Source organism: Rutilus rutilus, assembly GCF_951802725.1.
Source record: "Rutilus rutilus genome assembly, chromosome: 18".
Taxonomy (NCBI): domain Eukaryota; kingdom Metazoa; phylum Chordata; class Actinopteri; order Cypriniformes; family Leuciscidae; genus Rutilus; species Rutilus rutilus.
The window spans coordinates 25001978-25027502 of NC_140231.1; the positions used below are offsets into that span (position 1 = coordinate 25001978).

Sequence of the window (25525 nt, forward strand, 5' to 3'; positions counted from 1 at the left end):
TAATTCTTGGATACCATTAATAAGGTCATGACCTCTGAGGTGTTGGAAATAGAGGTAATGCTTTAAAAATAAAAGTCAAAATGAAGTGAGTTTGAGGAGAGTGCGAAATGCAGGTGAATTTTCAAAACTACATTTATGATTCATAAGTGACGTGTCTTGGAGTCTTGGCAGTCGTAAGTGAGGAAAATAAAGTTTGAGACCCTTCATCTTGCTGATATCTGCTGGTGTTGTAAGTGACTGACAGCATTTGAGAGAAATTTCAGCTTGAGCTCCATTCAAAATAATTCCCTCAGCATCACTCATGGTTTAACTTAGACATGCTGAAACCTCTTTTCCACAGAATCATGTGTTTAGTCATTTTATTATTTTATTCCTTCAAAAGTTGTTTTACCTGAACAACCCGCTGCCTTTGTTCCTCTGTCTGCCTGCCTCTTGTACAGTTTAAAGAAAAGACTACACAGCCATGGTATTTATACAGAAAGTGTGTTTTATTTTCCAATAAAGATAAAGTGCAAAAAAAACAAAAGAAAGAAAAATAACCCCTTTGTCTTTCTATTCTTCACCTCCCCACAATTTCTGGTGCTTTGTGGCAGGTACAAATCTCATTAACTATAATCAGTAAGATAATGCAAAATTAATAGGCCCTCACTTCTCACTAAAATATGAAGTAATTCCCTAGTAGCGTGCCTTGAAGCATTTGATCAAACCAATTCATACACACAAACACATGATTATCTGGACTGGTTAGTTATCTGCAAACAGGAGGCATCGTGTGGTTTCTCATTCATTAGGTGTCAAAACACAGAGAAAAACCATTAGAGGTGTACAATGCAGAAAACCTCATTAACCATATAGCGTATGGCTGAATGAATAAAACATAGGCTATGTGGAAATAATTGATTGCAGGCTTCATTTTGCATATAGGTCTCTATTTGTTTGTGTTTAAAATACATTGAAATAACTGTAAAAAGTAAAATATCAGAATGAGATTAAGAATGTATCAATAAATAAAAACACTATTATTTCCATATGGATAAAAACGTTAATGTCTGTTTACTGATAATAATAATACTAGTACTTTGATTTAGGCTATACCATCTATGTTTACCATATTCTTTCACAATGGTATTTACTGATGCTCCAAGAATACTGTAATCATGATACAGAATATGTGAGAATATTTCCGGGTGATTCCACCGAATGGGTGACATCTGCTTGTTGTGACTCTTCAAAATTAAATGATCTTCTGGGGACAAAAATGTTACCCATTCGGTGGAATGGCTCTTCCACTAAAGACAGCTACAGATCTACATAGTTTAAAAAGCCGTTATATGGCGACATCATGTGGCTGATAATGGTATCACAACAACCGTTTTGCAGTGCGTTGACTTATGAGTGAGTTAAACTTATGACTATAAAAAATAAGCTTGTTGCTCTGTCAGTATTCGGTTACATGATGACATCCCAAAGAGAGATACTATCTCGTAGTTTCAGAAGCATTAAGTTGTTTAACGGCTCTGGGTAAAGTTAAAGAGAAGGATGCTGTTATATGGACCATATGAATCGTCCGGGTCTTTTCAACCCCGCCCTCTTCCCTGTTAAGCCAATCAAAACGTCCAAACCAGCGTTCTGTTGATTTTGACAACGAAGCCCCGCCCTCAAATCAACGCCTCGCTCTTCTTAACTGTATAATTAATTAATCCTGCGTCTTTGTTGTAGCTTGCTGGGGTTTATCTGAAAGTAAATATAAAGTTTTCCACTCCAGAATACAAAAAACATACACTTTTCGCTTTGTACTTGAACTCGTAGGTATGAAGTGAAATAAAACTAGTCGCGTGGAGTGAGTAATAGAGATTTTGGCTCGCGCGAGCAACACAACACGCGAGACCCGCTCGAGCTGAAGAGCTGAACCAAAAACAAAAGTAAAGGGGACCTGGAAGCTTGAGTTACATTTGTCAAGAAGCAGGTGAGAAGTCCATGTTTGCCCCGTCGCTTAGTGATGGAGGAGGGACGGGCTGGTGGTGCTAGTTTGTGTGCTGCTCTCATGGAAACAGTCTGAAGTTTATGTATTCACATGAAGAGGGCTGTTTTTAGATGTCCAAGGTAAGGAATCCTACTATACTGCAGTCAGTGGAGCTTTGCTTGTTAATTAAAGTCCACAATAACAGATTTCAGAACAGTGCTTTCGCAACTTTCCAAAGGGCTTTTGCTCTTGATCAACAGGTTAAACCACCATCTGCTCGTTAGTCAAGTTGTAAAAATGTAATATAGGCTATATATGTATATTTCATAGAAGCTGGACATGTTTATTCATTTTGCCTACTAGACTGACTGAATTATGCAATATAAATTGGATATGCTAACATTTTGTCGTAACTAATATGCAAAATAAAGCTGGATAATTAAGTTATGAAACAGTAAATGGTAGTTAACATGACATGACATGAAGTAGTGACAATAGTTCTACTGTGTGACATGATATACCTTATATAAAACTATTATAAACAACATTTATGATTATTGTTTAATTAATTTATTAGCATTCAATGTAGCCTTATATCATTTGTTATAATACAATGAATTCAACATTTATTATGTGATGTGATATATGTTGATATGATTATTATTGAAGTATTAACATTTAATGTAGCCTAATATTATATTTATATTTAATTTATTATATAATATTCATATATTATTTTCAAAAAGCAACCATTTGAACTAGAATAAACAGATCTGATGCGTAAAAAATGTAATATAAAACTCTAGGCTGTGGTCAGGTGTTTCTGTGCTAAAAATGTCTTCTAACACAACCTTTTTCATATAATGGTCAATAATCCCAATCCTTCCAAGTCAACCCGAAAGAGATGCTCATGGTTTGAAAGTGACACATTCATTTCATTTCACTGACATTACAGTCAATCTTGTGGCCTGTTTGATCACAACACAAATATTCTTCCTCAGACACTGTGGATCTTCTTGGCCCATAAGGAGCTTTACGGCTCACTGTTCGTTTTATTAATCCTGTTCAGCGCCGTGTGTGTGTGTGTGGCCACTGTTATGCCTATTAAGTGCAGTAACAGTGCATGATCTATATATAGGATACGTGTTGCTTTTGGCTGAGCTCACCACAGGCTCGCTGAATGGATGGCAGAGATCTAGACAAGCGGTTAATTAACGTATGCTGCAGAATGCACTGCACTCAGGAGATTAGCAGACTCCCTCGGCGAGGACGTTTGTGTTCATGCTGACAGACTGCTATGGTTTGTGAGTCTTTATGGAATAGTTGCTTGCTACAAACAAAAGTTTCACACACACAAATAGGTCCGCTACACAGGACATGTCATCCGTACTTGTAGTTTATGAAGAAACGTGTCTTGTTAGGGTCACTGCCATTTCTCAGATTATGATTAGTCTGTATTTTAGACCTAATGCCCTTGTTTTGATTTTTAAAATGACAAGTATTCGCAACTATGCTCTGAATGTGGCAGCGTCACAATTTAAAGGATTGTAAACCAAATTTAGTCTAGAAAAATTAAGCGGTGCTTTTCTTTTAAAAGCAGCTTTTCTTATAGATCAGAAGGAAAGTTCTTCCCCAGCTATTCATCTTTGCCATGAAGCAGTGTTCTGAATGCTGATTGGCTGTTCTTAGAACGATGCCTGTGGCCGGCAGCGCATGGCAGAGATTGTTGTTGTGTGGTCACCATGGCAACCAAGGGCCCTGTGAAGGTTGAGGGTTGTTTTTGAGATTGAAGAACACCTCACACCATTCACATCCCACACTGTTGTTTGCTTATTGTTTTACCAAAGCAATAATATGCATCAATAAAACGAAAGTGAAGCTCTCATTTTGATTATGCAATTATTAATGGCCTTCAGGTCAAACACAAATGTTTTCTTTTTTCACATTTTACTACTTCGGCACTGATTTGCTGCTAATCATGAAACATTTCTTATTAGTATCATGTTGAAAAACATGATGGTTTTGTGGTTCTAGACTAAATGTGAGCATGCATTTGATCATATCACTTGCACAAAAACAGTATTTAGTATTCAGTATTCCTCAAAGTGAAGTGAACAGTGAATTGCAAACTTAGAATATTATGCAAACCTGTAATAATTAAATATGTTTAAAGGGGTGGTATAATGCCCTTTTCACAAGATGTAAAATAAGTCTTTGATGTCCCCAGAGTGTGTATGTGAAGTTTTAGCTCAAAATACCCCACAGATATTTTTATATAGCAAGTTAAAGTCGTCACTTTTTGAGGGTGAGCAAAAACACACCGTTTTTGTGTCTGTTCCTTTAAATGCAAATGAGCTGCTGCTCCCAGCACAGGGGGGCGGAGCTTCAAACGCTTGAGTCCTTTTACCTCACACAGACATGCACTGAAAATTTTGAAACTTTTAGCCTTTTATGTTCAAACCGAAGTCAGAAAGATGGAGAGACTAATGAAGAAGTGACAACATGTAGACAACATTTCAGTTAGTTGGTGAATTTATGTAGCTGATGTGTAGTTATCGTCTAGTCAATGATTAGCATATTCTGTCTTGATAATCTATAGATCGTGTTCCGGGGGCGGTGTTTATGTAAATTTTAGGGTTCATGATGTCACTAACCCCGGAGGAATGTTGTGTAGTCCCTACCAGCCATTTGTTGTAGTCCTTAAAAAGCGATTTCTTTAAAATAAAATATCTCCCTTTGCTTTGAACTTTGAGCGTCGTAACTTTGCAGATGTTGTTTATGCTCAAACAGCAATATTACACACTAATTAAAGTTAGAAAAGTGAAATTTAGATATTTACATGTATAGTTACTATTTTGGTGTCATTGTGCATGTTTGTTGTCTTTAAGAAAATGAAAATAAAGGGATTAAAAAAATAATTCAATAAAATCATATTCAACCACCCCTACACAAATATATTTTATGTATTTAATCTCACTTTATTACTCAATGTCTTTGCTGCTGAAATTCGATGATCCAATTCAACCATACTAAAGCAATAATGACTTTACATATAACCATTGTGTTTATGTATTTATTTATTTATTGCTTCACAGCTTCATTTATTGCTTATTGCTTATTATATTCTTCACAGGTTTGTTTGAGCTGTGCCCTCTACTGTACAGGTGTGAATTTACATTTCCTTCAGCCTGAGGCTTATTCATTTCACTTTTGGTCTTAACATTTACCAAATTTAGGACTTTTTTAAATTTTGTATTATTAAACAATAAACCAACCCCCGGCCCAGATGAGAAAAGGCAAAGCAAAAGTAACATAACATTACTTTCCATAAAAAGTAGACTAAGTAATGTAATAAACTCAAGTAATAAGTTATAAACTTAAGTAATAAGTTATAAGTAACTAAGCACTTAAAAAATGAAGTAACTTTTTTTTTTTTCTGCCTTGACCTCAAAATGTATGTACTGTACATATATTAAATAAGCTGATAGGGCTTTATAGTTATAAAGGCATTTACATGCAACTTCAGATGAAATACTATTTGATCATTTTCAGATAGGCCTAAGTATTTTTTTCGGATAAAAAAAATAGACATTTCAATATCTTTCTCTCTCTCTCTCTCTCTCTATATATGTATATGTATGTTCGGTTGCTCTGTGTCAGGGCTTATAAGGCAGGTGAAGAGCTACATTATTTATTCAGATGTTTTGTGGTTCCACTTCAGAGCAGCTGTTTACAGACTTTGCGTAGCCTTTCATCATGCTCAATTAGCACTGAGCTACAGTACATGAATGACAGAATTAATTAGACTATTGTAAGGAGTTACACAAATGCTTAAGGGTATCTTCTCTTAGAACGGTTCTCTTTAGTCACCTCTTTCTCCTCCAGCTTGAATGGATTTCAGTTATTTATCTTTGTTAATTAAATTAGTTTCAGTGTTTTTTCTTAAAGGGATAGTTCACCCAAAAATGAAAATTGTCATCATTTACTCACACGCAAGTTGTTCTAAACCTGTATGTCGAACACAAAAAAAGATATTTTCTGGTTCCTATTGAAGTCAATGGGGACCAGCAACTGTTTGGTTACCAACATTCTTCAAAATATCTTCGATTGTATTCAACGGAACAAAGAAATTCATACAGCTTTAGAACAACTTAAGGGTGAGTAAATTATGACAATTTAAATTTTCGGGCGAACAATTCCTTTAACACCGTTTTATGTCTCAGAAAATCATGAAAAGTAACTTGATTACTGCACTAGAGGTAAAAAAAAAGAAAAAAAAAAAGCATGCTATTTTTGTGTTTTTCAGTTTGTGTTCAATCACCTTGATGACCTATAAGTGGACATTACACCTGTCCGTAAAAACATTCGTAATTGGTCAACCATGAGAGAAGACCTCAGTGTCAGTGTGGAGGAGGTGAGGGTGGTACAGGAGCTCAAGGTGGAATAAAAGTGAGAGATAAAGAGCAAGGTAATGGAGCGGAGCAGTGGTCGCACCACTGCAGGAGTTCTGGTGTGGACACCAGCTCCAGCATACCCCTCTCCCTCGAGCCCAGAGGGGTCGGACTTTAGCTGGGATGAAGAACTGGATGAGGACTTCCAAAGCCAGATGGATGAGAATGGCATCATCGGTCTGGCAGAGAGTCAAGGGCAGCAGGAGGTGAGGACATCAGAGGTGTTTGACTGATATCTGCCCATTTATTGGTCATTTAGAGCAGGCCCACCAGGACTCTTCATCAGAAGTGTCTCATTACTCTTAAAAACGCTTGTCAGCAGACAAATGCATTTAATTAGAAACATTTCTTATCCATTTTATGCCTTATTTCTTGAATAATGGTACTTTTTTTTTAAACTCTTTAATAAGTATATCATGATTCTCTGAATCAGGGAGGAGAGGAGGAGATTGCAGAGGACCTGTTGTGGGACGTGAAGACCCCCGAACCGGAGTATGGGCCTCCACCTGCACTAGAGGCGATAAGCTGTCACCTGAGTGAGCTGCTGGACTCTGAGCCGCTCTCTCAGGCCACTGGAGACGACTGCCGCTCTGTATTCCTGCGTAAGGACTCAGTTCATTTAAACATCCGCAGCTGAGTTTAATAGCATAAATAGTAATTGTGTAGTGAAATGATTTTTATTTTGTGAACAGGGATAATTATTACATAGGTACACTATCTATTCATCAAATAATCCTGAAAAAAATTTTTATCTCAGTTTTCACAGAAATATTAAGCAGCAACTGTTTCCAACAGTGACAATAAGAAATGTTTCTTGAGAACCAAATCAGCATATTAGAATGATTTCTGAAGGATCATGTGACACTGATGCCAACGCTGCATTTTCAGCAGTCTCCAGTATTCACAATTTCACAGGAAAAAATTACATTTTAAATTTAAATTTAAATTGTAATAATATTTCACAATACTGTTTTTATTGTATTGCCTTGGTGAGCATAAGAGACTTATTTCAAAAACATATAAAAAAATCTTGCAGACTCCAAACTTTTAATTAGTAATGTAAGTATAATTCTGTCTTTTTTTAGTGGAAGAACACAGAGCAGAGGAAGACCAGAGTGATTTGTTGGAAGATTGGACTGATGATGAGGATGGTACAGGAAGCCCAATAATCCAAAGGCACAAATTAAACACTTTCCCAGAGAGAGAGACAGCGTTAGACATGACGGATGAGGACACATGTGAAGATACTCAGAGATTCACGGACCAAACATTTCCTATCACAGAGGAGATGGTATCTATGTTTGGAATGGTGAAGAGCCTTGATTTCAGTCACGAAATGACTGAGATCCCCCAAAACATTCCAATTTCAGGAGTCCCAGAGCGATCTGAGCAAAGTGATTGTGAGGAACTCAAGGAAACCGATGAGCAATTTCTCCCAGTCTCACATCGTTCCTTTAGAAACGCTTTTGATCCCATCAGTTTTCCCCATTTGTCCTCAGAGGAAATGATGAATAACTGTAATATTGAAGCGGAGACATTTCCAGAGCTAGACATAAGGGCAGAGTCATCTCTTAGCACTTACCAGAGTCCCGCTCCTAAAACATACCACGCTGTTAGATCAAAGGGGGAGGAGATTAAACACAAGATCACACCTCAAGCTTCACCAAGAAGCCCTGTGATGAAAATCAGACAGGGAAAAATGCAAGATAGTACGAGTGGAGAAAAATTAGAAAGAAGGTTACACAGTCCTAACCACAACCTGCAGCCTCCAACGGCCTTTCCCAGAAAAACAAACCCTGCTTCCTGTGACGATCAGGTTTCCATTCCAGCACAGTGCATTTCTAAAGCAAACGTCTCCCCCTCAGAGCACACGCCACCTCCTACACCTCGCCGATCTTCAGCAATGAAGAACCACAGAACCTCCAAAACCTCTCACACTGATCCAGATGACATCAGGTCAGAAGAAAAATGGACGAACACAAATTCATATGAAAACATTTTGACCCAATAATTTGACCCATGATTTGTTGGCCCATAAATAAAATAAATGTATAATAAATGTATATAATATAAGTTTCTCTGCAAATAATATAAAAAAATATGAAAATAATATAAAGAATTGTCAATAAAAATAAATGTGCATTTATTTATTTAAAATAAACTTTAAAAAAGGAATTTGTTGTATTATTGTAAAGTTTAATTATTTTCTAGAATTGTATCAATTATTGCTCTGTATGTATTCTTAGGAAAGGACAGCTGAGTCACCCCTTACCTGATTTCTCCAAAGTGAAGCCGAGGGTTTGTTTCCCGAAAAACAGTGGATACAAACCTCCTAAAAGCAGTAGACCCCCTCAAGATAGAACTTCACACCCAGATCTTCCTGTAGTGTTCAAATCCCCTGCTGAGATTGTGAGAGAGGTCCTGTTGAGCAACTCTGATGGGTCTCCAGGAAGTCCCTCCACCAGTGGGACCCTCAAGCGCCTGCACAGTACAGTACCAGAGGAGTTCCGCTGCCCCCAGCAGGCCAGCACACTGATGCAGCAGCTGCAGGTACGTAAAGAGGAGTGAACACACTGTTCACAATGAAATTCTAGTATACTCTTAACTGCACACTGCATAGTATACAGTACTGTTCAAAAGTTGGGATTAGTAAGATTTTTTTATAGGGGTCATCATGACACGAGAAATCAAATTTGCCTTTTGACATATAAAAGGTCTTTGTACCATTAAAACATATTAAAACAAGTTTCCAGAAAAAATAATACTCTAATAATAAGTAAATGTACTTCGTTACTGTCCACCTCTTATCATCTCACCATAGGCCCCACCCACTGGCATTCAGTTCCTTAACAGATGACATTTGCTTGCTTGCACTGGATGTGAGCGTCGCGTCAAAAGCAAATAGAACCCATTATAATCATTGACGCTGTCTACACTGGATACACTATACAGATGCTCGTTCAGTTTCTGACATGCTCCATGCTCTTGAGTCTGTCGACAACAGGACAAATTGAAGAGTGAAAGAATGTTCACTATGACGCGTCCAGTTTATTTTAATGGCATCCCGGATCACGTCGGAGGATTATATATTTGTTCAGAGCATTTCATTTTGTAAGCGAGGCACAGTGTAATGGAGAGTTTGCAAAGAAACGTTTGTTGAAAGATTAAGCAGCCAGCTGTATTGGATCTGACAGCAGCTGCATTACAACCCGTAAGTAAATGATTTCATAATGCTTTGTCTGTAAATTACGGTTTTATATGGATTTATGTTTTCAAATCACTTACTCGCGTGCACTAGCGAGTGGGCATTGGTACTGTTTCCTATGCAATGACGCTGGCAAATCATAACAGTGGCCGTTTACTTTAAAAACAGATCATTTCAGACAGAGGACGAGGCTTGAAAACAATTGTTTTTCCTCATGCATTTGTTTTTTTTAGTGCAAAAAACTAACATTATAAGTGAACCTCAAGGAACATATTAACATAATAAAAAATCCATCCCATGACCCATTTAAATGTTTTTAAAGTCTCTTATGCTCACCAAGGCTGCATTTATTTGTTTTAAAATACAGTAAAATGTAATATTGTGAAATATTATTAAAATTTTTGTTTTATATATATATTATATTATTTATTTATTTATTTATTTTTTATTAACTAAATCAACTAAATAACTTACTGAACCTTAGCTTTTGAACGGTAGTGTATTCTGTGTATTTATATGAAACTGAATAATAAACATTTTAAGCTATAATATGCTACTTTGCTGTCATATGGTCTCGCTATATTTATGTTTGATCATCTTGGAAATACATTTCTTGCATTTTTTTATGTAAAGGTATCTTAACTGTTATTAGTCTGATATGTTAAAATCCTGGTTGATATTCATATAGTTTATTGTTCACATTAAATAGGGAAGCATAAGTAAATTGTGTTGTGGGAAACATTTTCCCTTTTGTTTTGACAAAAGTAGTAGGTTATAGCTGTAATATACATACTACAGTACATACTATTTTTCCAAAAAATTGGGTAGCATAGCATTCTGAACATACTGACACACTTGAAATTATACTGATTTATTTTCATTTAGGCTAAATTGAAAGATGAAGCATTAAGTCTCTTATTTTTTCACCTCGCTTATTCTTACAGGAGGACTATAACAGGCTGCTTACCAAGTATGCAGAAGCTGAAAATACTATCGATCGACTTCGCCTTAAAGCAAAGGTTGGCTTCACAGACTGTATTTATGGTTATGTGCTTTTTTTCCCTTCATTTGAAGGCTGACGTGAATTCAGTGCCATGCTCTCCCTCGTATCAGCAGGGCTGTCTCCTTTCTCCGTCTGCTCTGATGTTGACGAGAGCTATTTTTAGACTCCTCAGGCTGAGTCAACACAATATATATTCAGAATCTCTTTTGTGACGGCCATAATCACAGCCCTCTGTTTAGCAGCACTGCCATACAGAAGCACAGGCTCATCTTCAAACTGAGGGCTCTCTCTGATTGTGATGTTTTTCCTCAAATAAAAAGGCCTGCCAAGAAGGTTTACCTCAGAGGACAAACACTTTCAGAGAAAAGCAAACTAGCAAACAAACAAACTAAGGCAATAAGCAGTGTACATACAAAAGCATTATTTGCACAAATTGTTCAATTATCTGCATACTTGATATTATACGGGTAAATGTATGCAACTGAAAATACTATTAACTTAATTGTTTTACGCCAATAAATGCACAAATTGTTGCACAAATACAGTAATTACATGTCTTAGTAGTTTATTATTTCCTTTAAAAGCAATTGAGTGCAACACGTTATCTACAAACAATTTTTGGGAATTTATTATGATTAAATATTTAAATCAATTAACAACCTAAATGGCATTATCATCATTATTATCATTATTATCATTATTATCGTTCTCATGAAATGAGCTCTATTTTATGTGTCTAATAAGATCATAGATTGCATCAGTGTTGAAAACGGTTAATAAACACAGAGCACTGTCACCTAAACAAGTGACAAAGTGACCTGAAACAAATCTGGTCCTGAGCCAGAATTATAACAGGATGTGATGTCACATACCTTCGCTGTTACATAAGAGGTCAGTGTTACATGTCATGACCTCATCTGAACTCATTTCAGCAGTACCGTAACCTTTCCCAGAGCAATGTTGGTTATTATTTAGGCCAATAATTGTAGGCCATTTCTCTGTTCGGTTTTGCATCTTCTGCTGCATTTGCTGTAATCCTCATTAAGTTCTTCCATCACATGACCTGGCCATCTGCTTCTGCTTTAACAGAAACAACAGCTTGAGAAAGACAGGTTTCATTCACTTCAATGATAACCCTTATTGACTTAGTTGTGGTTTCTTAGATGTAGAAATAGGGGTGGGTGATAAATAATACAACTCTAGAAATGGCATTAAGAAATGGCCTTTCCCAATTCAGACAGAAAATGAAGAGATTTTGTTTAAAGTAGCTCTTTACGTGTCAACTCATGATTGTTTTTTTATGTGCTGTTTGTTTTCAGGTTGGTCTCTGTTCTGAACCCCCAAAGCCCAGTACAGCTATCCTGTCAGGTGTTATTCAGGAAGGGTCAAAGGTCATAACCCTCAGTTTTCCTCAAGCACAGAGGGCAGAGTTCAGCGCAGGATCTGCTTACCTGACCCAGCAGAAGAATGGCTCCGGTACACCACACTGACACCACTTTGAAACAGTGTGCTTGTATAGTGTACATAAATTGCACACTAACCACAATCAAACAGAAGTAACATTTTCTGTAATAGTTAAGAAAACAGCAGAAGTTTTATTTTTGGGTGATTTCTTTTTTTCTATTGATGCACTAAAATAATTTTTCGAAATGAAAGCTATTATTTGGCCAAAAACCAAAACCCCAAATAACGTTTATTTAAAGCTGCAGTCCATAGTTTTTATGTCCTCTTTGTCGCCATCTCTGTTCGAAATCTGCAATTGCAGTTATTTGCGGAATTATCAACTTTACGCGGGTTGTGCCTTGGCACGGCACAGCACGGATGAATCCAATGTTTTGAGGAGAATGTGCGGCTGTCAGTCACCGCGCCGGCGTGGATCCTGTCATTCGTAATCACAGATTCTACTTTTTGGAAGTATGACCAACATAAGAATTTTCACCAGAAAATGTCACCTGAACAAGTAAGTAACATCCACTTTTGTTCTGACCAGCTAAGGGAAAAAAGCATTGCAGTAAATCGCGCTGATTAAATCTAACGATCGCTTATCATATCACGTCAAACCGTGCAAATTATACTTTGTTCTCAAATTGTTAATGTTAACAACATCAGCATTGCGTGACTACATTTAATGCCTTACGATATTATTCTTGTTTTCGCATGGGCCCGGTTGCAGTGTTTTTTTTTTTTTTTTTTTTTTTTTGCCACTCTGAAGTCTTTTGCATTTTACAACGGGTGAATCTCCAGTTGTCACTGGTGATTGTCGTTTGAACCTTTCTGGATCTGCCATCAAATTGATAAGTTTAATTATATCAAGTGCTGTGAGAAAAGGCTATAAATCTCCACCACCAACATCCTCACACGCAATATAGCCTACTAGCCGAGACACCTTCTTTATGTGTACAGATGTGACGTAATGACGCAGAGACATGCTCGAATTTCCCACGGAAATCCACCAGTACCACTGGAATCAAAAACATTATTACAAGCTTACCGTTTTGAATCGAGCTAAGGCAAGCAGATAGTTTTGAACACTGGCTGGTTATGTACTTGCTCAAAAATTTAATTTGGATCATTTTTAATCCAAAAACGTTATGGACTGCAGCTTTAATAATACATTAATTCATGAAATTTATTTTTAAAAATTGAACTTATTTACTGTCTTTTACAAATTATGGCAGTTTTCATGTAAACTTTTTAATGATATAGTTTTTTTCAATTATATGTTTTCATTTCAATTCATTTTTGAAATTTTAATGGTGACTGTAATAACAAATATACATTAAATAAGACATCACTAACAGGTTACGTAAAATTATAATGAATATGAGTGCATATATTTAGCAAAATGCTCTTCTCTAGAGCTATGGGTATGTGGACTCTTCTAAATTGGTAAATTGTTTTGTTCGCATTGCAGAAAACTCCAGAAAAACAGTACCTCGCCCTTCTTCTGCGAGCTCCATCAGCTCTGGATCTGTCACAGCAGACCATCTAACAGAGACTCTGACCAAACAGACTCATAGATTTCAGCTACAGGTAACTAACTTTAAAAGAACCTATTCGGATCTTTTAAATGTGCCTGTAACAATGACCATCATTATGTCAAACTCAAGAAAAAAGATTCAGATCAGCTGGAATCTTGTTATTTTAACAGCAGTGCACTGAATCCTAAATCAACTTTTTATTTCTTGTTTTTTTTGCTTGTTCAGGTTGATGCTTTTGAGGCACTTCTAAAGAATGGGAAACTCAAGCCATGTGAACAGATAAAAGTATGATGATACTTGTAAAAAACAAACAAAAAAAAAACGTGAATTTTTAAAGACATGAAGTCAGATTGACTGAGTCTGAATCCTCTGTCTACAGGGTCTCTCCACACTGGCACAGGGGCAAGAGTCTCTTGAGAGGGCTTACCTAGATGCACGAGCCCGGTATCAGATGCTGCAGCAGCGACAAGGCGGGCATGTCACCTTTGACCCAGACAGGTAGCATATGTTTTAAATATATATACACTACCATTAGATTTTTATAGACATTTTTTTTAAGAATTAATACTTTTATTCAGCAAGGATGCATGAATTTGATCAAAAGTGACCGTAAAGTCATTAATACATTACAAAATATTTCTAATTAAAATAATTGCTGTTCTTTTGAACTTTCTATTCATCATAGAATATCATAAAAAATATTATTCAGAACATATTTTTTTAAATATCAGCATATCAGATCGTGTTACACTGAAAACTGGAGTAATGGCTGCTGAAACTTCTGCTTTGTCATCACAGGAATAAATTACTTTTGAAAGTATATAAAGCAAAATTTTAGTGCAATAATTTTTCACAATATTACTATTTTTAATTGATTTTTGATCAAATTAATGCAGCCTTGGTGAGCATACAAGACTTCTTTCAAAACATTAAAAAACTTTTATTTTGTTTGATGACGATGCAAATATTGACAAAGCTGTGCTTCCTGTCTACTTCTTGTGACACTGGTTTGTAATATGTACAGAATATGCATACTGTGTGTTTGTGTGTGACACAGGGACCTAGAAGGTCAGATCTTCAGGTCAGGGATGCGATTGGATGAGATGAAGGAGTGGCTGGAGCAAGCAGAACAGAACCAACCCATTTCTGAGTCTACTTTAACCCCGCTCCCTCCTTCAGATGTGCTCTCTGTGTCCTTGCTGGAGACTGAACCTCTACCCGAGGTGCCTCAAACTTAACCTCGACACCTCACTAACCTCTGACCTCATGAGCTCACAGATATGAAGGATAGAAAATTACTGATTTTCTCCTCCATTCTTTTTCAGAGCACACTGTCAGCTGTCTATCCTGAGGCTTGTGTTGGTGTGGAGGTCAGTTCAGTTAGCGGAGAGAGTGATGCAGACAGAGAGGAAGAAGAGATCCTCCCATTTGTTCTTCATCCACTCTATGATAAACACAAGCATGTGGAGAAAGACTTCAGTAACCTCATGGGTTGGTGAGTGACCTTTGAACCTCACACACACACACACACACACACACACACACACACACACACACACACACACACATATATATATATATATATATATATATATATATATATATAAACAGCTTTAAATGTCAGACTATCTCTTATTTTCTTCTTACCCAGCTATCAGAGTTTTAAAGAGCTCCCTGGGATGCTGGACCAAGCTGTGACTTTAAAGAGCCGTGACTTGCTGGATTTTGGACACTGTGTTCCCTCTGGGAAAAAAAGCGTAATGGTCAGACAACGACACAGGACTATTAATGAGAGTGAGATGACAAAATCTGCTCAGCAGTGAGTCCTGAGCCTATTTCACATAATATTTCAGTACATCAGCTTCACAGATGCACTGCAATGTTTTTCTTACTCAGTATTGTTTTCCAGTACAATATCTTTACATTCTTAAATCAAGGTACATTCATTTGAAAGGCAAAATGGCTAATTTTGGCTACTGGTGGATTTTAAAATGGGAATTTTTTTGATTAGGTGATTGCTGTAGTAGCCTATATCCAACTTCGGTGTGGCGGGGTCTTCCTTCATTTTTAATCTTGGTAAATTTGTTGGCGATCAAATATTCAATATTTTTACTCTCCATAATTAAGGTAGTTGCTAGATTATCAGTGGGAGCAGTTCAAACTAATATCACGTAATTTATGTCTCTGGGAAAAGCAGTAGTGGTTCCAACGTCAGTAATATTTTATGCCGTTACAATGGTGAAATTACAAACAAGAAATTCACATTCTGAGACATGAATTACATGAATAACTGGGAATTTGATTCAAATTAGATCGTCCTTCTCGCTTTTTCCACCCCAACATTTTTATGAGCCGCCTCTGCAGAAAACCACACTTTATATCTTATTAAAATTCAGTGACTTTATGCTTTAAACAAGAAAAATATCTTCTAGTGGTGTAAGAAAAATTCACTTCCCTTTGAATTACGTTTATTACCTCACTAGCAGATAAACTCACTTAATTTTGTGAATGTTTTCAAAAAACATGACAATTTTGTTTCTTGAGAAAATGTATCTTGATTTAAGAATGTTTAGATATTTGTACTGAAATCGGGACAAAAATTTAGTAAGACATTTTTTTTTCTTTGCAGTGTTAAGAAGATATATGGGATCAGCAACTTTAAACAGTAAAGAATGTTATATTATTATATTTAATTATCCAGACATCACTGTTTGGGCCATGTTAACCGATTTGAGAAAATTGACAGGTGTACCATGGATTAGAACTATTGTATCTGACCAATTAGAGAACATCTTGGCTGATAAGCCCCATCCATTTTAGAAACCCTGAGATTCTATCAGTTTATACTAATTCAGTGATATAAATAAAGGTAAATGACACAGATACTTAGAAGAATACTTATGTGTTTGTGATCTAAACATCAGCTGTTATGTTGTTATCAGATTTTGAAAGATAATTAAGGGTAGCAGCAGTTCAATCCGCACTGCACTATTATCAACACCTGGCTGTTTGCTCTCTCATTCACCTTTCCAGTCTCTCATTCTTTAGGCAGCCAGCAGCAGATTGTGTCCCTCGCTCCAGCCCATCTGTTAGGTCACAGGTGTGTGACTCTATGGAAACTCACCCAGAGGCTCTTTGCCACTCCTCGGTGTTGCCAGGGCAACAGGGCAGTGAGAAGAAAATGTCAGGAAGCAGGAAAACTCAAAGCAGTAGCCTAACCAGCCTGGCAGAGAGTATAGAGCCCAAAACTATGGGCTTGAAAGCGAAGGCCAAGACTGTCAGAGCGCCCCTTCTGGTGACTGTACTTTATTTGTGATGAACAACACTATATATTATAGTTAAAGGATTCATTCTTTCTTTATGTGCATGAATAATTATTTTAATAGAGGTCTTGCATTTATTTTTACACTGCAGGATGGGGTCATGTCTCCAGAGACAGACAGTGGCTTTTTGGGATCTGAGAGCAGTCAGCTCACTCCTGCAGTACACAGTCCTCTACAACAGAGGGCAGTGGTGAGGTATGAAGCGCCTTCACTGTGTAGACCAGACTATGTCTACTCTAGCACTTCGACTTTGATTCTGTGACCCCTTAATTAGATAAGAAACCAGTGATCTATAATGCTTTAGTGGTACTCAGTAAAACAAGCATCACTTTAACTTGCTCATACTTCGGGTTAGGGACTCATCCTGCACTATTTGTGATACAGACATGAGGAGAGGTGTGTAGGGTTGTGCCGATAGACGATAGTATCGTGTATCGACGATAGACAGAGATATCGCCGATGGCAGATGCCTTTGCCGATATCAATACGATAATTGGCTCGTTTTTCCATTAATGTATTAAATCATTATTATTATTATGAAGCTAGTATAGTTATTAAATTAATTAGGAACTACAATTATATTTGCCTTGCCTAAATTCATAACGACATCACCACATAACCACACTTGCGCCATATCACGCGCGTATGAGGACTCCTCAAAGAAAATGTTTTTAAAACAGACAAAACAAAAACTACATCCCACAATGAAATTTCATTGCAAGGTGATCCATTCACAAATTGTCAAGAGTGCTTTAACAGACGCATAATTTTTATACAGAGCCTAGATGAAGACGCGGCATCGTTGTTCGTCAGTATTTTGTTTCCATAGCACATTAACAAAATATTTAATGACACGAATAACACTAAAAACAATACAATTACAAAATATTAATTATAATAATAATATCAATAAAATGATATAGGCCGCCTAGGCCTAATAAAAGTCTTTAGTTCACGAAGCATCTGTGAAACTCTGCCATCTGTGAAAATCACAAGCAACTTCAAACTTGTTTAACAAGAAATATTCTTCTAATTTTTTCGCTGTCAATAATGTAAGTCCACAAGAGAAATATTCAGCCAGTAAATTAAGATAGTTGCTGTACCGTTATCCACCGTCGACTCTGAGAGAACGTGCTGTTAATGCAGCGAAAGCTCAGTCCGTTTCTGCTTTCGTTTTCAGGGATTGAGCGCGTTTACATGCACGTTATTAACTCGATTATGCTGAATAAACTGACAATGCATGTGGTCATGTAAACGGATTAACCCGTTTTCCTTTATCAGAGTCAAGTCATAAGTTTAAGTCGGCGTATAACCGATCGACTTTTAGATTTTTGCCTCTGATTTCTCCTGGCATTTAAAACACCTGCGTTATTGAAGTGCGGTGCGCATGTGAAGTGCATCCAGACAGAGAGAGCACTGGTAGGAGGACATATATCGCAGACTCCGACTCTTTCTTGAATCAAGAAATTAAAACGTGTTCACATCTCGTCAAACAGTCAAAATGCTGCAGATCTGTAACGGCATGAGAGGATAATGTGTGTCCGTAAATTTCCCGCTGACATGTTGAAATACTCCGAGTCAGATACAAGAATGATTAGGATCTTTTTTTTTTTCCTCACTATACCAGGAAATAACCTGATTTAGCCTATTAATAAACACTCCACCTTTGCTAGCAAAATAGAAAAAAGATTCTCATTTAAAACGAAGTAATAAAACAAGCAAATTGATGAGTAAATAAGCAAGTTAATAATCAAATAAGTAAGCCCCGCCCCCTCACGATAATATCGTGTATCGCCGATCTCACAGGCTGACGATAGGACGATATGAAAATGGAGCATATCGCGCAACCCTAGAGGTGTGCTTTTACTTTTTAAGTGACAAGACTTAATTTCCACCCGATTGGTCATAAAATGGGCAAAAAGTCTGGCAACACCACTCAAATTTTATTTAAATACTAGTGATTTTATACGGTTTTATATTTTTCTGATATCTTCTCCAGTTCCACGCCGTCTGGCTCGCACATGAAGAACACAGAAAGACCAGAGTCTGCTCCTCCTTCTCGGCAGCCTTTTGCCGTCTCCGCCTCTCGCTCACAACCCTCTCCGAATACCCCAGGAGAACACCTCAGCATGTCTGGAGGATGCACAGGTCCGGTTAGGAAGAGAGGAGAGGAGGAAAGGTGTTCTTCTTCCAGCCTTTCTCCATCAATCTCCCCCCTTCATTGGCCTAATAGCGCCATCCCGCCCTGGCCAAGCAGTCTGACCAGCCAATCAGATCATGGAAGTGATCATGGTGGGTGTCAGCATTAGAATAGGTTTGACTTTCATACAAAAAGCATGTCAAAATATTTTTTATAATATTTTATATATATATATGATTTTTACAGCATTACCATGAAAACATTTATTGTCTTGAATAAGGCTGATATTTGAACACGTCATTAATACTGATCCTGCATTTCTCTTTTCATCCTTTTTCTCTCTCTGCATCCTGCTTTTATGCATAATTTTTCAGTCCATTTCTTATCAGGGGAGGAAAAAGCACAGGATAGCCAATACCCACAACCAGCCAATCTGCAGCTCCGCTCTCACAGAAGCCCCTCCTTCCTGCCTTATCACCACGAAGACCACCTCGAAGACCAAAGTTCCGTTCAGCTAACAAATCACCAGTGAGTTTCCTAAAGGCTGACATGGCCACTTCAGCACAAACAAGCAGAGATTTATGGCTGCTCTTTTGAGCCAGGGCTCTACTGTAAGGGTGTTCTGGGAAAAAATCCAGTGGTGTTAAGTGGTCTCCATAAAATCATTTTTCACTTTATGGCAGCCAGAGTTCCATCTGGATAATTAGATTTCATTTTCATTCTTTCCTTTCTTTGATTCAGCAGGAGTTTGTCTCTCAAATAGACTAGCTGAAGATAGTGCTGGTATGTATTCTGCTCCACATCAAGAGACCAGCATTAATCACCATTAGCTATTAATAAAACCCCTTGTGTGTTTTTGATGGTTGAAATATTCACCTACCCACATCCACACACCCACCACTTCTGGCAGTGCCTGTAACGCTTCTCACTGCAATGGTTATTTCTAAACCCTGTGTTGATCTGAACTCTAACATACTCAAAATATCTTTAGAGCCAACATGAACAGTTTCATCGAAATTGTGACGTTTAACAGTCCGTTTAAAATCTGGTCCATACTAAAACTTATAATGACTTCTTGACATCATCTGACCCAACATGACTTGGGACTTTTGAAGAGGACACTTGGCCTGCTACTATAACTTAAAATTGTTCATGAAGGGAAACATTTGACATGCTCTGTCGTCTTTTACACTTTTAATGTACACTACCGTTTAAAAGTTTGCGGTCTGTATATTTTTTTGAATGAAGCTTGAATTAAGTCTCTTATGTTCACCAAGGCTGCATTTATTTGATCAAAAGTAGTGTAAAAACGTTAATATTTATCACAATTCAAATGAACTATTTTCTATTGTAACATATTTTAAAATGTAATTTAATCCTGTGATGCAAAGCTGAATTTTTAGCGTCCATTACATATCAAGAAATCATTCTAATATGCTGATTTGCTGCTCAAGAAACATTTCTTCTTATAATCAATGTTGAAAACAGTTGTGCTGCTTAATATTTTTGTGGAAACCATATTACTTTTTTTAAAGATTTTTTGATGGACAAAAGGTCAACGCAGCATTAATTTGACACATTGAAATTGGAACTCCAGATAGTGACTGATTTTAATTGAATTTCATGTTTTGTTCCCTCTTTAAACTACAAAAACTGCCTTTATGCATTGTGTATGTTTCAGAGAGGCTCTTGAATCTCTACAGCAAGAAGTGAACCGACTAAAGGAGAGACTAGAGGGAAATCTGAGACTCTCCAAACCTGCAAGTCCTGTTAGAGCGCCCCCTTCTGCCACAGAAAACACCAGAAAACACGCACACCCACAGACAACAACACCGCAGTGGTTTCATTTAAGGTATCAAAATATTATATATGTTGCCTTGAACTTGTAGTTAATAATCAGATGTGTTACAACTTCAAAAAGATTTGACCAAATCTTTCTTATTAGGTCAGAGAGGAGGAGAAGGCAGACAGAGAGAGAGAGGAATGGAGAAAAAGAGAAAGGATACTCACCAAGACCCATCCTGAGGCAGAGATCAGCATCTTTACCTCGACATCGACCTGAAACTGACCTGAGTATGTTTAGCTACTTGCAAATCTTTCCAAATCGGTGTAGGATAAATATGGCACATGTCTTTGTTGTAAGATAGGGATGCAAAGAGATTTTCTCAACGGCCCTGAATAACGAAACACTTGGATGCCAAGTTTGAATCAGTTAAGCTCTGATAGAGAGATTATATTACTTTTTCACCATGCTCCTTATTAACCCTGCTGCAGCAACTGATTCTGAGGAAATCCAGTCTGAGCCAAGAACATCAACGTTAAGACATGTCCCGATGTCCCCTATGACATCAAGAGGAAGAAGACAAACCAGAGGATTTGAACGTCACAAACAGGACAGTGCCTGTAAGAATAGATCTTTGTTATAATTGAACATAGATGACCAGGTTTTGATATGGTAGTCAAGAACAATTTGTGGTCATTTTAATTGAACATCAGCAGGCAGATCCGATAATAGCGATGAAATGGAACCGAGCCGAGGACCGGAACCTACCTGTCTACACTGCATATCAGATCGCATTGGTGCCTCGACACGTAAGCATCCTCCCTCTATCATGATAATGGGATCTGAAACTTACTGAGATTAACATTTCATGAACTATCCTCCTTTCCTTTACACTATTAATTAAAGGCCCAATGAGGAGCAGGAGCTCTCCACGTCTCACACAAACTTCCTGTAGCCAATGCCCTTTGTGTGGTGCATTAAGAGCCTCTCAAACAGGTTTGCACCTCATTATCTATAAACTAATGAAGATGTGAAATATTTTGCTGATATATTCACCTAATGTGACTTGTATATCACCAAGAATCATGTTGACTCTCATGTGTGGTTATTTAGCCAATCAGGTGCCAGTTTCCACCCCCAGAAGGAGAGAGCCAATGAGATCTTTACAGAGGGACAGAGGAGGCGTGAATGTGACAGTGGCTCCTCGCCCCACATTGCAGGAAGGTGTTCCAGTTATCCCATATGTGCCCGTCTATCCTTCAGCTCTGTGAGTACTTTTTCCCCTGCTGCTGCCTCGACAATGAATCAGACTCTAGAAAAATGTATGAGAACACTCTCAACAATCTCAACTTCCTGTCAATGGATGAGTTTTGCAAGCTTGATTAAAACTTGTCTGAGATCACTGTGGAAATTTGAAGCACAAAATTAACCAAATAATTCTATACCTTTTTAATTGATTTTACTCAAGTTGTTGTGTTGTTTATATAATTTGTAGTGAAAAAAAAATTAGTGCCCTCTGAGTTTTGGACTTTACTTTTTGTTTTGTTGTATTATTGTTTTTATATATATTTTTTATTTGTTCCATTAGAACAACCAGTTGCTCTATGATGATTTGACTTATATATGCTGATTTACACTACCGTTCAAAAGTTTGATGTTGGTAAGATTATTTAATGTTTTTGAAAGACATCTCTTATGCTCAAGGCGGCATTTATTTGATCAAAAATACGGTAAAACATTAATAGTGTTTAATATTATTATAATTTAAAAGTACTGTCTTCTATTGTAATATATTTTCAAATGGAATTTATTTATGGGATGGCAAAGCTGAATTTTCAGTTGCCATTTTTTTCAGGATTCTTTGATGTAATGACTATTTAATCTTGCTAAATAAAAGTAATAATTTCTTTAAAAAAAAAAAGCTCTTTTGAACAGTGTAATAATATATAATATATTTATATAACATTTATATTATACAATTCATATAAAATGATTGAACTCTGTGTCATTTTCTTGCAGTTACTTCTCCAGCCCTGTGAAGACACAGGCCTACTCACAACCCTTTAACATCACAGCAAGTCCCAGCAGAGATGGGGTCAGAGGTCATCGCAGACGCTCTTTCTCTCTGGACCATCAGCAGCTCTCTCTGGACGGCTCTCTGACCCGCGCCCTCACAGCGGCTAGAAACATGAAAAAGGTCTCGCATCGCATGGCTCACTCTCTGTCCTCAGGGCTGCACTGCAGTAGCTTCCTCACCACATCCTACACCTACTGACACCAGCATTTGTTCATTCAGCTGACGCTTTTATCCAAAGTGACTTCAAATGAGGAATAATACATTTCTGCTGCTCAGCTGTTTCGCATAAAGAAAGTGATGTTTGTACGTTTTTTATTAGTTTACATAATACAACTTTTTCTCGTAGCAGTGTGAATGACGACAGCGCTGCAGCAGAAAATGCTGGAAAATGTGAAATGTCTCAGGTGACTTTTAGAGACTGAGAGCTGCATTATGGTAGCTTAAACAATACAGATTTGTATATACAGTGACCTCAAAAAAACTTAATCCACACTTAAAGATGTATGTCATTGAATTAGAAAGCAAAAAATACAAGAAATGTTGCTTTTTTTGAACTAAAAAGTTGTTTTTTTTTTTTTTTTGAAGTGAAACCTTTGTTAGGTTTTAAATGGAAAAAACTATACTATAAAATATACTGTTATAAATGAATATAAAGCCGTGGATACATTGTGGTTTCCAAATATTAGTAGAACTTGAGGACATCCACTATTTTACAGAATTAGTTTTACAGATACCAGTTGGATTTGTAAGCGTTTTAAATGTCCAAAGGCTTTTTGGGTCCACTGTACTAGACCTTTTTCCTGGCAAGTCATTGTTAACCTTTTCAAATATCCACAGTGTGGTAGATTTATATTTGTTTTAACAAATAAGAAAAGTTACTTTCACAGTATGAATGTGAAACGGATTTGTTTTTCATATCTGTTAGTGAAAGGCTTTTAAATCTTTATCTTTTCTAATGGGGGGGGGGGGTAGTTACAGTGCTGTTCTTGAAGTTGTTGGGTGATTGTGTTTGTATTTATATTACAGTACTTTTGTGCTGCATTTGTTTACCTGGAATTTCCAAATTTCAAACTGGATATCTGTTTTTAACTTGTCAGAAACAGCAGTTTAATTCAGTGTGTATAATTCGGCATACCTTGAGTCCCACAAGTGTTTGTAGCAGCATTGAGACCAACATGCATTTTACTTCGTGGAACCAATAATGGAATAGGTGTGCGCGTAAGTTTTTCTGTTTTATTGGGTTGTGAGATATTGATTGTTACTAAATATTTTATATATACTTTTCTTGGGAAACTGTATTTTTAGTGCTGCTTGTTTTTATTGACTCTGGTAGCGTTTGTTTAATGTTTCTTTTATGTGTTTTTGTATTTATAGAGCTGTACTTTTGTACTTTTATTTACTACTATAAATGATTCTATATTTGACCCGTGTCATGCTACTGTTGTTCCTTACAGCTGGTTAACGAACTGGACCTTTCACTCCTCCTCCATTTCTCTTGATGTGCTGCAGGTGTTTGTATGGAGAGAAGTCTGAGTTGAAAGTCAGCTAGTGTATCATGCATTCAGAATCCAGTGATCAAGGTTGGTAGCTAATCAAATGGTCCATGCCACAACAATTTGTTCAATGTAACAGGGCTCCCACAGTCATGGAAAACCTGGAAATAACAGGTAGCCATTACCAGACCTGTAATTAATCAAATAAAATGAGTAATTTTTATTAATAATAAAATATATATAATATATACTTTTTATATACAGGGGTTAGAGAATGAAACTGAAACACCGGGTTTTAGACCACAATAATTTATTAGTATGATCTACTAGGGCCTCCTTTTGCTGCCAATACATCAATTTGTCTTGGGAATGACAGATACAAGTCCTTCACAGTGGCCAGAGGGATTGTTGGTGAAGGAAATGTTTTCTGACTTGCTCCTCCAAAATACCCGAAAGTGGCTCGAAAATGTTTATATCTGTTGGCTGTGCAGGCCATGGGAGATGTTCGACTTTACTTTCATGTTCATCAAACCATTCTGTCTGGCTGTGTGTTGGTGCATTATCATACTGATACACGGCACCCCCTTCATGGTCCAATGTTTGAACCATTCGGTGCACATGATCCTCCAGAATGATTCTGTAGTCTTTGGCAGTGACGCAACCATCAAGCACAGTAGGGAATGCAATGATATTGCAGTCCAAATAAACTGATCCACCCCTGTTCTTCACTCTGGGCAGCAACAGTCCGGGTGTGAAGCTTCTTTCAGTCAGAGAACAATATCTTTCACGTTGTCCACAGCCCAAGATTTGCGCTGTTAGCACTGCTGAAACTGTAATTTGGCATTGACACGAGTGACCAAAGGTTTGGCTATAGCAGCCCCACCTTGAATATTGACTCTGTGGAGCTCCCGGCAAACAGTTTTGGTGGAAACAGTTGAGTCAAGGTGCGCATTTAATTCTGCAGTGAGTTGTGCAGCTGTGGTTTTATGTTTTGTTACAATCCGGGTTAGTACCCAGACATCCCTTTCAGACAGCTTCCTCTTGCATCGACAGTCACTCCTGACTTTACACACATAGACTTTACCCTGGATACCTTAGCTCTCGAT

At 37.3% G+C, this 25525-nt stretch overlaps 1 protein-coding gene across 1 annotated transcript; it reads left to right on the top strand.

The window, feature by feature from the left end:
• The first annotated feature begins 1723 nt into the window (after positions 1–1723).
• akna (AT-hook transcription factor) lies at positions 1724–24344 on the top strand. Its single transcript, XM_084386749.1, has 24 exons — positions 1724–2103; positions 6270–6620; positions 6848–7016; positions 7500–8370; positions 8661–8964; positions 10564–10638; positions 11942–12098; positions 13537–13655; positions 13829–13888; positions 13983–14101; positions 14661–14826; positions 14929–15098; positions 15255–15422; positions 16652–16898; positions 17018–17121; positions 18926–19218; positions 19441–19594; positions 20748–20918; positions 21012–21139; positions 21341–21469; positions 21563–21658; positions 21756–21845; positions 21963–22116; positions 22869–24344. The coding sequence occupies exons 2-24, from the start codon at positions 6435–6437 to the stop codon at positions 23122–23124; spliced, it is 4386 nt and encodes a 1461-aa protein (XP_084242875.1). The 5' UTR covers positions 1724–2103; positions 6270–6434; the 3' UTR covers positions 23125–24344.
• The last annotated feature ends 1181 nt before the right edge of the window (positions 24345–25525 follow it).

Bases quoted from the DNA above. Each gene is read 5' to 3' on its own strand.
- akna (XM_084386749.1), top strand. From the start codon at position 6,435: ATGGAGCGGAGCAGTGGTCGCACCACTGCAGGAGTTCTGGTGTGGACA. The intron at 6,621-6,847 runs GTGAGGACATCA...TCTCTGAATCAG, and splicing joins AGAGTCAAGGGCAGCAGGAG to GGAGGAGAGGAGGAGATTGC. The intron at 17,122-18,925 runs GTATGAAGCGCC...TATCTTCTCCAG, and splicing joins CAACAGAGGGCAGTGGTGAG to TTCCACGCCGTCTGGCTCGC.